General features: G+C 33.0%; 1 protein-coding gene and 1 long non-coding RNA gene across 2 annotated transcripts; one reads left to right on the forward strand and one right to left on the reverse strand.

Annotated features, from left to right (window-relative positions):
- Positions 1-1,089: 1,089 nt before the first annotated feature.
- Positions 1,090-4,000, forward strand: LOC145563462 (CASP-like protein 5C1). The gene is made up of 3 exons (XM_081623909.1): positions 1,090-1,458; positions 3,370-3,502; positions 3,601-4,000. Exons 1-3 carry the CDS (start codon positions 1,325-1,327, stop codon positions 3,793-3,795), a joined length of 462 nt encoding a protein of 153 aa, XP_081480035.1. The 5' UTR covers positions 1,090-1,324; the 3' UTR covers positions 3,796-4,000.
- Positions 4,001-7,977: 3,977 nt separating this feature from the next.
- LOC145563463 (uncharacterized) lies at positions 7,978-10,510 on the reverse strand. The gene is made up of 2 exons (XR_014094544.1): positions 10,315-10,510; positions 7,978-8,299 (listed from the first exon to the last, which is right to left on the reverse strand). It is a non-coding gene; the product is annotated as an uncharacterized LOC145563463 (long non-coding RNA).
- Between the last annotated feature and the right edge of the window lie 4,584 nt (positions 10,511-15,094).

Consider the following 15,094-nt stretch of genomic DNA (forward strand, 5'->3'; position numbering starts at 1 on the left):
GAATACATGATAAAACAAAAGGATAGTACAATTATTTCCTCTATATTTTTCCAAAAGAAAAAGCAATAATTATCTTTAAAGAAATTAAGAAAACTTTACAAATAATGCATCGATTAATTTCTTTCTAAGAAAATCAAACATTTTTTTCACACTACGTATATTCAAATATCCCACACATCATTAGTAATATTTCCCGAATTCCTTATTCATGTGATTTTTGTAGTTGTTGTCACGGTGTCACCTTTTACTCAAGCTACTCTCTTAATCTCCTTTTCTACCTCCCTTAACAATATATATTCTAAAACGTAAAAAGTGTGAACTTGTATCTCATCTACACCATTACCCCTACCTTACATGGCTAGATCCACCCATATATGAAGTACAAATATAGGGGTGCTAATCGGGCGAGCCGAGCCCGAACTATGGTCAGCTCGGCTCGTGATCGTTTAAATTTGTTCGAACTCGAACCGAGTTCAAACCTTTAAGAGTCGAGCTTTGACCGAGCCGAGCTTTGACTAAGCGTTGACCGAGCCGAACTCGAACTGTTCACGAACAAACTTGATTTATTCTTATCCCTAGTTTACTTGTCTTCTTTATTGTTTATTATTAATTTTTTTTTTATTTTACAACAAGTTTATTTTTTTAATAATGAAAACACTAACTTAATATTGTGTAATATCTATTGATAAATATATTTATATTTATATACATGATTTCTTTATATGAAAAAAATAATCGAGTTTGTTCACGAACTTTCGAGCCGAACTTGGCATAACTCAGCTTGGCTCGTTAAGGTCTCGAGCCGAGCTCAAACCCGAGTCGAGCCACCACGAATCGAGCTTTGACCGAGCTTTGACCGAATCGAGCTCGAATAATTCACGAATAGCTCAGTCTCATTATCACCCCTATACAAATACAACTCAATTGTTTAAAACAACCAAAGAAAAAAATTGTAGGACCAATTGACAGTCCAGAATTCTTAAACACCCCTTTAAATAGTTAAATGAACATAAATACAATTCTGAATTCTGATATCAATTAAATCGAATTAATGAATTGAATCTCATCATCCCATTCATTCCACACATATCTCCGCAATTGATTTCCACGCTGCTGACGAGTGGTGGGTGAGAACTGAGAAGCTGTTACTTTAAAAAAATAAATAAATAAATAAAATAAAAAACTGGGAACTTCACATTTAACACCAAACCATATAATTTTTTTTTAGTAGAAACTGTCAAATAATTTAGGAAAATAAAAATGAGAGAAAAAAAAGTATGAAGAAGAAAATTAGTAGGAAGTAGAAGAGAAAAGGAGAGAGAAAATGGTGGATGAAGTGCCAGGATCATTGGGAACCAGCGCAAGTTTAGCTCTTCGATTGGGTCAAATTATGTTTTCCTCTGCTTCCCTCTTTTTCATGTGCCTTGATGTTGATTTCTATGCATATACTGCTTTTTGGTATGATTTTTACTCCTTTTTCTTTTATACCCTTTTAATTTATTCTTTGATTTTGGGGTTTTTTTTATGATTTTGTGTTAGGATTATGATTTTATTAATATGCATGTGATTTTTACAGTTGATTTGATTTCCTCTGTTTTTGTTTATATATTTAGTTGATTGCCATCATAGGTTATGAATTTTGTTTGGAGAAGGGTAGAATTGTTTAATATGTTATGGGAATTAATGGGTTTTTTACAGAAAATTCAGTTGTACAAGGAGATTGAATAAAATTGTTTAATTGTGATGCTAAATTATGTTGTTTTTTATAACTCCAATTATGATGGAATTGAACATGGCAATTATATTAATCACTGTAAAATGCATTTTCTCTGAGATTAGGGGACTTCAGAGATTATCATATATGGAAATGAAACCATGTGCCTTGTTGAGGGGTTTTGGATGTTGGTTTGGTTGGTTAGTTTATAGGTTTGATCACTTTGACCAACCTTTCAATCATTCATATGCTGATACTGTCATTGATGAATGCTGTGGATTATTGGGTTAATGTTATTGTGACCACTGATCAGTCCCTAGGCCTCGGTCGCAATTTCGAGGTTAGTTTCTCTTTTAGATGTGTTTGAACAGCTCATAAACCCTAGAGTCTTGGATGGTTCACCAAGCTTATAGTGTGAGAAGCCAAAACTCTCGTTTAGTTATTCCATTAGGAATGCAGACTGTAATCTTCTGTAAAAAACTCTCACAAATTCCTGCGGCCTAGAAAAGCCCGGGCAGATCATGTTCATTTCTGTCCCTGACTGCAGACACATATTACAGGCAGGCTGTATCAGCCAATTTATCACACCCCTTCAGTCCTCTGCACAGCTACAATGCTGTAATATATCTTCTGTCCAATGTTTATTTATTGTTCACATTCAAGGATGCATCTTGATTGAGTCCCAACCTTGAGTATCTGTATTATACGAGTCACACTGTCACAGAACAGTCAAGGATGCACCTCAATTAAGCCCCAACCTAACCTCTCGAGCCACACTTTCACTTAAAAATATCTTTATGATTCACTAAGGCCACTAATTAGTTCTTGATGTCAGCAAACAGTTTAATTTTTACTTGCGAAGGCATCAATGGAAATTGAATTGACTATGTTTTTGTTATTGCAAACAAGCATTGAATGGACTGTGTTTTTGTTATTGCAAACAAGCTCAAAAAGTAAAATACTACCGTACTAGTGGACACAATCTGGCTATTATCTGTGGGTAAATGGAGTAGGATTGGGAAGAGGGGCTATTTTGACAGAAAACAGTTAAGAGTGGTGATCAAGTAGGAAATGAGTTTATGAATCTATGATGATCTCATAACTCACAGACTTACATCTAGAGCTATTTGTTTGTATCTTGAGCTAAGACAATAGCCCATTAGTCCATTATGCATTGTGCCATCGGAACGTATTATACTTTTTTAGTACATATGCTTATTTTGGATTAATGGATTATTGTTTAGTCGTCTGTGTTTTTGTAACTCTGTAATGTTTGAGATCGGTGCCTACAAGTTCTGTTTACTACTAAAAGGTGCTAGTAAAACTGTAGGAAGTTTGGACTTGTGGAGTTTCATGTTTTCTCAAATTTTAGCTGTCCCAAAAAAGTGAGCAGCAAAACTTACACTACAGAGTAGAGTGAAGAATTTATGCTATTTTCTTTTTCTGTTTAGTTTAAGATTCTTTTTGAAAGACTATTGATGGGCATAATTGATGTGCTTGCTACTTCCCTCTTATATATAATGGATCCTGCTTGTAAACAATGGACTTGATATTAAATTTTAATTTCCGTTGTTTACTTGTCAAAGATGAAGCATAGTTTTCAGCTAGTTTTCTTGCAATGCATGTTTATTGAATTCTTTCTTACTGTTATGCAGCTTCTTAGTAACGGTCATGGGTTTGGTGATTCCGTGGAGTATGACATTGGGGCTAGTTGATGCATATTCTGTCTTTATTAAGAGCCCTTTGCGTCAACCCGGAGTAATGACTGTAATTGTTGTAGGAGATTGGGTAATTCATCTGCACTATTCCATTCCCTTAAATTTATTATCTTGGATTCTAGATTGCAAAGGTAAATGGTACACATCTTCTTTCTTATGTGTTATCAGGTTTTGTCATTCCTTTCGCTAGGAGCAGCTTGCTCATCTGCAAGTGTTGCACAAATCATGATTGCTGCAAGCATTCCGGCGTGTCCTGTGAAAATCTGCAGTAGATATTCTCTTTCTGCTGCCATGGCTTTCTTGTCTTGGTCTATGTCTTTTGCATCATCTCTCTTAAACTTATGGATCCTTCCTAAATTATGAGTAGTTAATGTATATATTCCGTAATACGAAGTAGTTTTTTTGGTGCTAAATTATACAAATAGAAATGTTTAAAGAGAAAGAAAGAAGATGGCTACTAAAATTCATGGTGGTATAGGCTTCTTAGCATGATTGTGTCTTGTATACTGTACAGACATTTAGATTGAAATTACAATTATTCTTATAAATTTGATTTTTTTTTACTTTTTATCATGGACTCTTGAGTAGAGTTACTGTAGATTTTGGGCTTAGGAATTGATTTTGAGCCCAAAACCTAAAGAAAATGTAATATGATAAAGAGGAAAGCCCAACATAGTCAAACTTCAAAGTAGCATTTGAATTGATCTGGCTAATTGGGGTGAATCTGATATCCTGTTGTCAGATTGTATCAAACAGTACAGGTTTACCTCAAATGAATGGCCCAAAATAATTGAACAATGTGTAGAGTTTTAGACAATGAAGCCTTCACACATTTACTACTACGTACTCCGTCAGTCCCTTTTTGTTTGCACCATCGGCCCACTTTTTGTGAGTTACTTTTGAGTCAAATGGTGTAAACAATAACAGACGGAGAGAGTATAACAGAGCTTCAATGTCCAAAAACTCCTAATTCTTTCCAATTTTTAGACACTAGAATTGTCTAATACTCCGTACTGTATACATTAAGTGTACCTAATTCTAGATACTAAGATACATATTTATAGATTGCTATTGCATTCATAATCGTACTAAGATACTATAAGAGTTATAAATATTATACATGTACTATCTAAGAGTTCAATTTTCCCAGCTAATGGGATTGCATAGCTGAATTTGTGGTTGGTATTTCGATTGCAACTCGTGGTTACTGACTAGAAAATTCTTGCAAATTTCGAAACGTCAATGAAGATTTGATTGATACAATATTTCATCATCTTCCATCGCTTTCACCTAATCTTGTGTTAGGATAAGAAAAGCTTTCAACTCATTAGCCAATGTTTTATTAGAATAAACCATATATTGATGGACAAATTCCGAACTTTGAGTTAAACTAAACTTGAACATAGTTGAACTAAACCGAACTGAATGAAATTAATGAGGTAAACCAACTGAAATGGAAATAAAATCCAAAAGAGCATGGGCTTATTGAGCTAATTTAAAACCCATTTTTGACTAATTGGTTGTCATGGTATCGGAACTAATACCCATATTTTATTAGTCATGTCATGCCAAATCTGATAGTAGTATTTTTTTTTTTTTTTTTAATGAGCGCATTGTGGAAGACCATTCAAACTTAGATCTTATAGTCAAAAGGAAAAATGATTGAAGAATAAACGACATGATAACTAAAATTGTCTGAAAATATACTTGTATTTCGGTGGCAAGAAGAATGAAGCTTCGTGGGACGAAGTATATATAATTAGATCGAAATGACAATTTAGCAAATTACAAAATTAGTCAATTATTATAGTGTAAACTACAGTATTAAACATTGCACTAAGACAGATATATATTTCAATAATTAAAAATCTATTTATATTTGATGAATAATTGATTAGATGCAGCATAAGGAAGCATAATGTCTTACAACTAGCTTTGAAAATTCTAGCAAAAAAGCTCAAAGTAGTTGTCTTGTTTTGGTGTCCCATCAAGTTAAATACAATAAGCTAATAAATAATAATTGTGGCTAATAATTGTACGATAATTATACGTAAACTTGGTTATCAGCTTTCCTTTGATTCTTAATTTATTAATTAATTATGCTATTATGCTAAAAAGGAGTTGTACATTAGTACATACATTCATATACGTTCATATAATATGATTGATATGATATGAATAGGAAGATTATTAACAATTAATTTCTTTTCTGACAACATTATTGGAGTTTTGCCTTTGATAATCCTTTTTCATGCCCAATTCTTTGAATCATATCGATCGATTGATTCCTTTCTTTAAGTTGCGGGAAGTGTATAAACATGTACATACATAAAGCGATATTTGGTCGGGCCAATAATGTATGGTTACACGATAATATAGGAGACTTATATTAATCTACTGTGTATTAGCCTATATATCCTTGTTTCTAATGTGTCTTGATGTTTTTTAGCATTTTTTAATCATATTATTTTGTAACGAACAATAAAATCTACGTAGATTTTAGTTCCTACGTTTGAAAGGTGGAAAGCTTATATTAGGGATTAAGCTAAGCTTATTGTTATGCTTATTTATAAGCAAATCTATTGATAAATCTGTTTACCGGAGACACCGGCAACTATTCAAGGAGTCGTAAGACTTAATTGATGGTATCAAAGTAAATGTACTTGGCGTAACCTATATCAATTTTGATTGATTGTTAATTGTTTGGTTTTATTAGCCATATATAATTGTTTTATGTTCAATATGTTGCTACTTGCTCATACGACTACCAAATAAGTTTAGTATGTTATGACTTCGCTCAGTGTCATATGGTTAGGATCGCGGATGCCCCCTTGTGTTCTGATGGTAGCTTTGGTTCAAATCATCAAGTTCGGCAAGTCGTTTGTTTTTATAATGGATGCCCCCTTGTGGAACATGTTTTGTTGCTCATTTGCTTCTTGTACGATTTTGTGACATAGATTGAGAGTTGTCGCCCCGGCATTGTCTTTTAACATAAGTTATGAATTTATGATAAATTTTCTATTAGGTTCCATTTTCATGGTCTAGTTATATGCTATTTGGAGTTTGGACCAACAAAAATGTTTGTAAGAAAATGTAAAGGAAATAGGTCACATACCGTAAATTAAATAATCCAATTTATTTGATTGAATAATAGACAGGGTTGTGAATGAGAATGACAGCCACCTCAGAATATTGACTTGCGTTGCCTTTCTTAGCCAACTCACAAAGTGATGAGAAAATTAATGATTGGATTGCTTAATTAGAGATTGAGAGCCGGCCACCGTACCTCATGAATAATAAAGTCAAATAGCTAGATTGAGTGAAATTTTGAGATAATATAAAATGGGCTTGGGTCACTCGAACAAAGAAGAGGAGAGTTTGGTGCACAATCAAGGTTAAGTAGATTCTATACTAAAATCAATTGATAATTATTAACAGGAATAACTCCTGTACGGTTGTACCGTACAAAGTAGTTACATTTCTCTTCTTTCTCTTATATGAGACACTCACAAATGAGATACAATGGGTTTTATTAACATTACTCTTGTATTATTTTTCATTTTAGTTTTAATTTTTTGGAAAAAATAATATAAATGAAAATCATGAAACTATGTATGCTTATGAATATGAACATCTTCATAATCAATTTTGTGTTTATATAGTAAATCTAAAAGTATAGAATTCAAAACAAACAGTTTCTTATTGTTAGGTTGTTATTTTCAAAATAACATAATTGTTATAGGTATGATTAATTTTACTTTATTATACAATATTATACATTCTAGAATACTAGAATTATCACTAATATAAAAATTGTCATACCAAATTAAATGAGTTACGTCGTATATAATAAGCTAGTTATAATGTCATTGGATCGAATCTTACTCTTTATAAGTCCAAACATCTACTTTTTTCTCTTGACTTATATGCCACCTTTAACATTTATTTCTGATTTTACTCGTTGTCTTTTCAAATCTAATAATTCATTATTGTTAATAACAGATAGTCTTACACTACTACAAAAAAGGCCTTAGAGAACTGTTATAATAAGCTTTATAGATCGCCTTAGGGGCGTTCTTCTGCTAAGCGATGTATAAAGTATAGAGAACGGGTCGTATAGGCATTTTGTATAATAACAAATAGAGAACGGTTGTTAGTCACAACCGTTCTCTTTTCCCTTCTAAAATTTGTACACTAAGGAAGGAATACAGAACGGTTTAGGCCACTTAACCGTTCTATATTGCATTACAATAGAGAACGGTTAAGTTAGATAACAGTTCTCTAATGTATTTTTTTTTAAAAAAAAAAAAATCCGGCCATATATATTTAATTATTCGAATTACCCCTCTACGTATTTTATACCGTATAATTCCTGTATTTTAATAATCTGAATTATTTTTTTATTTCATTTTAGACCTGTATTCCTATTTAATATATTGTAAATTTATATATCCTGTAAGAAAATCTTCACATTTCCTATGTAAAAAAAATCCAAGATCCTGTACATGAAATATAACTTTCTGTATAATAAAATTAACAAAAATATTTCCAGATACGACAAAAGCCATCAAAATATACTTCATATATATAATTTAAAACATCCAACCACAATTAAATTGAATCATTCATACAAAATTTGTTCTATACAAACAAATACGTGAGTTAAATATCAAAAACCTTTCTAGTTAATGTTGATTTTAAAAAAAATTGATGCCCCAAAATATACCGATACCATATTGATCTACAATTCACATAAATCATCGTCGTCGTCATTTGGTTGATGGTATCCGGTAACATATGAAATCCACATTTCCCTAAGCTCGTCAATCATTTGTTGAGAATATGTATGAGGAACTTGCTTAAAATACTACAAAACAATGTAAAATACATACATATTAGTTAATAATATATTAGTTCAAAATAGAGTGTCATTGTGGGGCATGGATAACAAATAAGCCTCAGTAATCCGAAGTTGCCAACAAGGCACAACCAAACAAGCAAGAGTAACAGATCCTGCAAGCATTTACACAATATCTAATGAAGTCATGATAGCAACAGGAAAGATTCGGAATACAAAGAAGTAACAAATTTCAAATAATAATAACAATTTGATCTCTTTATGTTCCATCAATATCATTACAATTACAATTGAATTCCCTTGAGCACTACTATTCGTGTTAACTAGCTTAGCATTAAGAAACAAGTTCTTTTATTTAATATAACCAAACTCTACTAGTAAAAATAATAAGCAATTAGCTAAATATATCTACTTTTTTTTTAACACAAAAGGGAAAACCATTATATTATATGATGGTAAATCTGATGATCATCATCAGGAACAAAATGAGGATACTAAGAGGGCAATATAAACCACTCCAAATCATCGGAGTTTTTCCCAGTACAACAGATAAGAACATAAACTAGAGCTGAAAATAAGATAAAGTTCAAAAGATAGCAGGGCTAAAGATGAGCAGCACATCATAACTAAATAGCCTGCAATTCCGGAATTTCCATGGCATATGTCTGGAAAACTTCAGGACATCTACTGCCACTGATAAAATCAATATCTTTATTGACTTAAAGTGCACATCTACTGCCACTAATACATTAAAGCTACGAAAATGAAGCCAAAAAATGGGTGTCCCACTCCACTGATGAGAAAATCCCTTTGAAAAAACCAAAAAAATAATAATAGAGGATTAGTGCTTAATGATGCAACACAACCAGATCCTTTTAGAAATGTAATGCAGCAGAGGTAGGCAAAAAGGGATTGAAAGTGAACGATGAAACAGAAATTAAATAGAACACAAAACCAGACCCTTTAATTAGAAAGTCTGAACCTGCTAAAGGGTCAGTACTTGGAGCAAACTGCAGCCTGCTAAAGTCTGAACATTCTATCAGGCAGCAATGTAATACATCTATTGCCACTGATACATTAAACCTGCTGCCACTCCTCAGCATTCGAATTCTCACCCTTCCCTCTCGATACTGTCAACCTCCTTTTACTCCCAACCCTCCCTTTCACCAATACACGCAATTGAAAAACCCGAACCCCTCTCATCTCCCCCAAGATCAAAAATCCAAACGAAAGGCAAATCGACGAAATTGGAAACCTACAATTAATCACAGCACACTTCACTAACCTCAAACTCCTCCCATCCCCAATCAATTTCACCCCAAAAACCCATACTTTCCCCCCTGAAGCTGAGTACAAAGCCAAATAATTGGTGAATTCACTACCACAGTCCACGTATTATGATTCCCTCTCTCTTCTCTATTCACAATCTGCTACACAAATTCCACAAAAACACACTCCTTACTCATCATTGTAAGCATAGTGAAAACCACGACTACTCTTATACATTACTAGAATCAGATTTTATCATCACATAATTTCAATCACAAGATCTCATAACCAACCCTTTTATGAAATAAAAGCAAAGCAAATCAATATTTCTAAAATTTATTGCAGAGTATTTGAAATCAATAGAGCACAATTCAATAATCCAGTGGTAATCAATTTCCCCTACCCCTCTTTCTTTATGTGATTAGGGTTCTAAATTGAACTTAGGTAAGATTAATTTGGCTAAAATTATTTTGATTACTATTGAAATAAATGTAATTCGAAAAAATTAAGGGGAATTTGATTGAACTTACTGCAATTCAACTGAAATATTTGCATACAAACAATCGATTGAATTTAACCCTAAAATTAGAACTTTGAATTTTTTTTCAATCACCTAAAATTCAAATTGCAAATTAATTTAATAGATGAAAACTATGAATTTAATTATGTTTCCATCATATTTCAAATGATGCATGCAGTTCAATTGACAAATAATCAAAATTCAATTACTCTATAACAAGAAGATTCGAACCTACCTCAGAGCAGTGGAGCGGTGCTCAGAAGTTGGGCGGCGATCGGTGGTGCGGCGGTGGAGCGGTGGTGCGGCAGTGTGGCGGTGCGGCGGTGAGGCGGTGAGTCAGCGGCTTATATTAAGTCATGGTGGAGGTTTCACGAAAGCAAAGCAGTATTTTTTTTAAGCTATAGTTAAAGTGAAAGTGATCGATAAAAGAATGTGAAACTGAAAGTGAAAAGAGTAACGCGCTTTTCAATTCCTTTTAGCCGCTTAAATTAATTTGGGCAACTTATTACTGTGTATATTTTTTCCTCCTAATAAAAAAAAATTAATTAATACAATACAAAACGGTTGTTAAGATGACCGTTCTATATCATCTATAATAATTAATTATTTTTTATAGATATTTTAGAGTAAAAAAAAAAGAGAACAATCAACTATGCTAACCGTTCCATATGTATTTACATACAGGACGCCTCTTATATAAATACGTTCTATATTTTTCTGGAGAACGCCTATCTTTGATAACCGTTCTATATTTTGCGATCTCTAAACTAGTTTTTGGTGTAGTATACGTACAAGAGATTGAAGAGACACACTCTCTAATTCTCCATCATAATATGATATTCAGATTAATTTATATTTGTGTATGTAATTTGAACTAGTTAATAGCATGACAAATAATTTCGAATAAGGCCGGACGGAATTCCGTGATCGATAGAGATGATCAAGCTAGGTTAATCAAGAAGCAACATAGATCAGTGTAAAGGACAATGCACAAATAGCTAACTAGTCCACATACATTATACAATACAATACTATTCATTCTCCAATAACACCAAGAAGATCGATGCAAAACAAACCCTCCGTATAAATTGGTGCAAAATCCAACGAGCAATACATAAAACTATATAATATACACTTGGTTCATTAAAATCGAATAACAACAACAATATCTCATATCTGCATTAAATACACCATATATACAAGTATAATATTAATATACGATTAAAAAAATAGATTATATGACGAAGGAAGTAATAGAAAAATATACAACCGAAGAGTTGTGGGGTTAAGAATAAAGCCAACAATGTTGAGGTCTGAATTTGTCGTAATACAAAACGATGAATTACATAAGTTGTGGGTTTGTCGGGTTGTTGGGTTAAATGCAGATTTTTTATGGGTCCAAAAGTTTATATACGTGCCTACTTTCTCGACGTTGCAACGAAGCTACTTATATCTCAATTTGCACCACGTAACTTTATAATATTATTTCATCTTCTTCCTCGTTTCTCTGCCTTTGATACTCACCTTGTATGGGTTTATTTCATGTTGTTTGTATGTTACAGACTTACAGTAATAATGTACCTGTATTTTCAGGCATTGCTTTAAGAAAGTTGTCATTTTTTGTAAGAAATAGTTATTACTAGTTACGAGTACCATAACTAACACATTTTACACATGTAGTGCTCCGTAACTAAGCATGCTTGGTACAAATGGTGAGAAGTTTACATCGCGATGATTTAAATGTAGACCTGGCAAATGGGTTATTCGGGTCGGGTCAATTTAGGTCGGGTAAAGTTCGAGTCAGCAAATGTTCGGGTTGGGTTTGGGTCGAGTCGAGTCAATTCGGGTTTCGGGTCAGCACTCCGGGTTAAGTTTGGGTCAGGTCAAGTTCGGGTCGTGTCTGTTTGGGTCGGGTCAGTTCGGATCGGGTCAATTTTTAGGATCAATTTTCTAGTCAATTTCGGGTCGGGTCTATTCAGGTCAAGTTTGTGTCGAGTCACCAAAATAAATTCACTTAAAAAAATAGTTGGAAAAATGAAGTAAAATCGTTAAAAAAATATATAAAAAAATCGTGAGTACCTATTACTTAGGAAAGAAAGAACCCCTAAACTAATTAATTCACCATTTCACCCTATTCACTTTAGGATTCGGGTCAATTCGGGTCGGGTCATTACGGGTCGGGTAGATTCGAGTCAATCAATTTGGGTTAAAATCGGGTCGGGTCACTTTGGGTTTCGAGTCATTTCGGGTCGGGTCAAGTTCGGGTTTCGGGTCAATTTCGAGTCAGGTCATTCGGGTCGGGTCACTTCGAGTCATTGGGTCATGTTCGGGTCAACTCCATTTCGGGTTGGGTTTGGGTCGTATCGGGTTAGTTCGGGTCATTTTTCGGGTCAATGGTTTCGGGTCAACTTTCGGGTTGCGGGTCGGGTCATTCGGTCGGGTCAATCGGGCCGGGTCAGGATTGGCAGGTCTATTTAAATGTTATAAGTTTGAGCTCCACAAGTTAGTCTTAACTAAGCTCTGACATGTGAGAAGTCTTGATGTGTTGAATCTATGAACAAACCCACATATGAGTGAAAGTATTGTCACTTATCCTATATTAAAAAAAACAAGTGTAAAAGTAAGGAGATGTTTGAAATGTGTACCCACATTAAAGAAAAATGAAAGTTATGCCTACTTTAGAAGGCTAAAGACCTACTCCTCTCATTATCATATGATTTTGAGGTGACAGAAAACTTCTTAATTAGACGTGGGCGTATAAGTTAATTACTTATGGCGAATGTAGCCAAAGGTCATTTAACATGGTTAATGATGCTTTAGTCAGTATGTCCCATAAACATTGTATGTTCACTTGCATTAAAAAAAATATACTCCCTCCCTTATCTATATGCCTATTTTTTCAATTTTTTATGAAAATTAAGGGACGAAAATAAGTATATTTAATAGGAGTGAGCCACAAATAAGTTGGTTATTTATAAAGATTTTGAAAGTTGCCAAAGAAATAACTAAGGGTCTGTTCTCTTCAAATTATTTTCAGTTCAGTTCAATTAAGTTCTTAATTTCCTTCTCTCATAAAATATTCAGTTCAGTTCGGTTCAATTCAACTCAGTTCAGTCAATCAGAATAAGCCCTAAAAGAGGGAAAAAAAGTGTATAAATTATGATAAGAAGTACTTAATTGAATTTATGATGGAGATGGAAAAAGGTAGTAAGAAAATACTTTTGAATTACTTTTTTCAAGTTCATACCTTGATTTGATTGTTCTTGCTTTGTGCTTGGAAAGTCTAGTTATTCTAGTTTGTGGGATTCTTTAGTGTTAGTTCAAATATTAACAACATGCATGTGGTAAACCTTTAATGGGCGTATACACATGCCTACGTAGGATCGAGGAGATTCAAGTAGCATATACAAATACAAGAATACTTTCTCCTTTTTTTTTTTTTTTTTTTTTTTTTTTTTTTTTTTTTTTTTTTTTTATCTTTTGTGATTTATAATTATAATAAACTATTACTTGTCCGTTGTATTGTAATTATCTCGTTTGAATCGTCTAAATATATATTGTACGTAGTATATATTATAATATTATCAGACTATTATTTTTTTATATATATAATTTTTATTTTATTAATTTGAGACAAATAAAAGTGATAAAAAAAATACGTGTCAACTAATACAAACGGGAGAACGAAGCTAGTCCGATCCAATATCATATAGAAAATCAATAGAATATAGTAAATTTCGTGTAGAAACGTCAAATTTTTGTATTTTCACTATCTCTTTAACTCCTTATATTATTTTTTAATCCCTAACAAATTCCACTTACATAATAATTTACTCAATTCAATTCACAATTCTAAAACTATGTAGCAAGCAAGCAATTAAACTGATGAACGTGTCAATAATGTTAAAAGTGCGAATGTTGCAACATCAAAATTACATATAGTACAAGTTACGTATTGTGTAACGCTACAATTAGATTCTATTTTTGTGTTTCAAAAAATTAAAAATAAGTGTGAAAATTATAGTCCGTCCATACATTTTAAACATTAAAGGCAAGTACATTAATAGAAGAGGAAGTCAATAAATTTTTCTTATTATGATAAATTTTCGAAAGACCCAAAATATAGCCAAAAAATGTTAAATTTTCCTTCACTTATGATTTAAATATCCAATGCATTGACTTGAGTAAATATATAGATGCACATGCACGGACAGCACGGACAGTTAAACGATAAGATGAGCAGAATTAGCCGGTGAGACGAGAATCGTTGAATTTTACCGACTTCAACTTGTATTCATACTTCATAGCTTTCATTTACTAATTCAATCCCATTATATACGACTTTGATGGAATTAATCCATGTTGTTGAACACTTCTTTACTTATCTACTACAAGTAGAATTGTCTAAGGGCGGCCTAGAAGGTACGAATGTTGCAACATTACTTACGGAATATCATGACTAAATTATGATTTATCTTTAATCTTTAATTTGCCGTCCTAGATTATTGGAGCTCGTGGTATGAATATTATTGCAATCTCCTACTCTATTGCGAAATGATCCTATTCTAATTGTTGAAGTTCATCAGTTGAACTTCGACTTGGAGAATTCTCCAGAAAATTAGAGAGGAAAACAAAACTTGATGAAGAAGATAGAAGTTTATTATGATTGAATGAATAGAATTACAGCAGAAGAAAAGCTTTTATACTAGAGTTAGTTACAGATTCTAACAAACTCTAACAACTTTTCTAACAAACTGGAAACTGAGCTGTAATATTAATTGCTGAGCTGTAATTCTGTTGCTGCTGTTGCTTCATTATGCTGAGCTGTCTGCTGACTCGTGCTATAGGTTCCAACACCCCCCCCCCCCTCAAACTTGGCAGGGGAGAGAAAAACATGCCAAGTTTGGATAATAAATCCTGCTGCTGAGAGACTGACAATTGCTTAGTGAAAACATCAGCAAGTTGTTGTCCTGTAGGAAGATAACATAGCTCAATTAAACCTTCTAGGACCTTAT

The sequence above is a fragment of the Chenopodium album genome, chromosome 10, assembly GCF_948465745.1.
Source record: "Chenopodium album chromosome 10, dcCheAlbu1.1, whole genome shotgun sequence".
NCBI classification, from domain to species: domain Eukaryota; kingdom Viridiplantae; phylum Streptophyta; class Magnoliopsida; order Caryophyllales; family Amaranthaceae; genus Chenopodium; species Chenopodium album.

What these genes read in the sequence shown, in the direction of transcription:
- LOC145563462 (XM_081623909.1), top strand. Translation starts at nt 1,325, where the DNA reads ATGGTGGATGAAGTGCCAGGATCATTGGGAACCAGCGCAAGTTTAGCT. An exon ending in TATGCATATACTGCTTTTTG is followed by an intron (nt 1,459 to 3,369) that starts GTATGATTTTTA and finishes ACTGTTATGCAG; the next exon opens with CTTCTTAGTAACGGTCATGG. An exon ending in TAATTGTTGTAGGAGATTGG is followed by an intron (nt 3,503 to 3,600) that starts GTAATTCATCTG and finishes ATGTGTTATCAG; the next exon opens with GTTTTGTCATTCCTTTCGCT.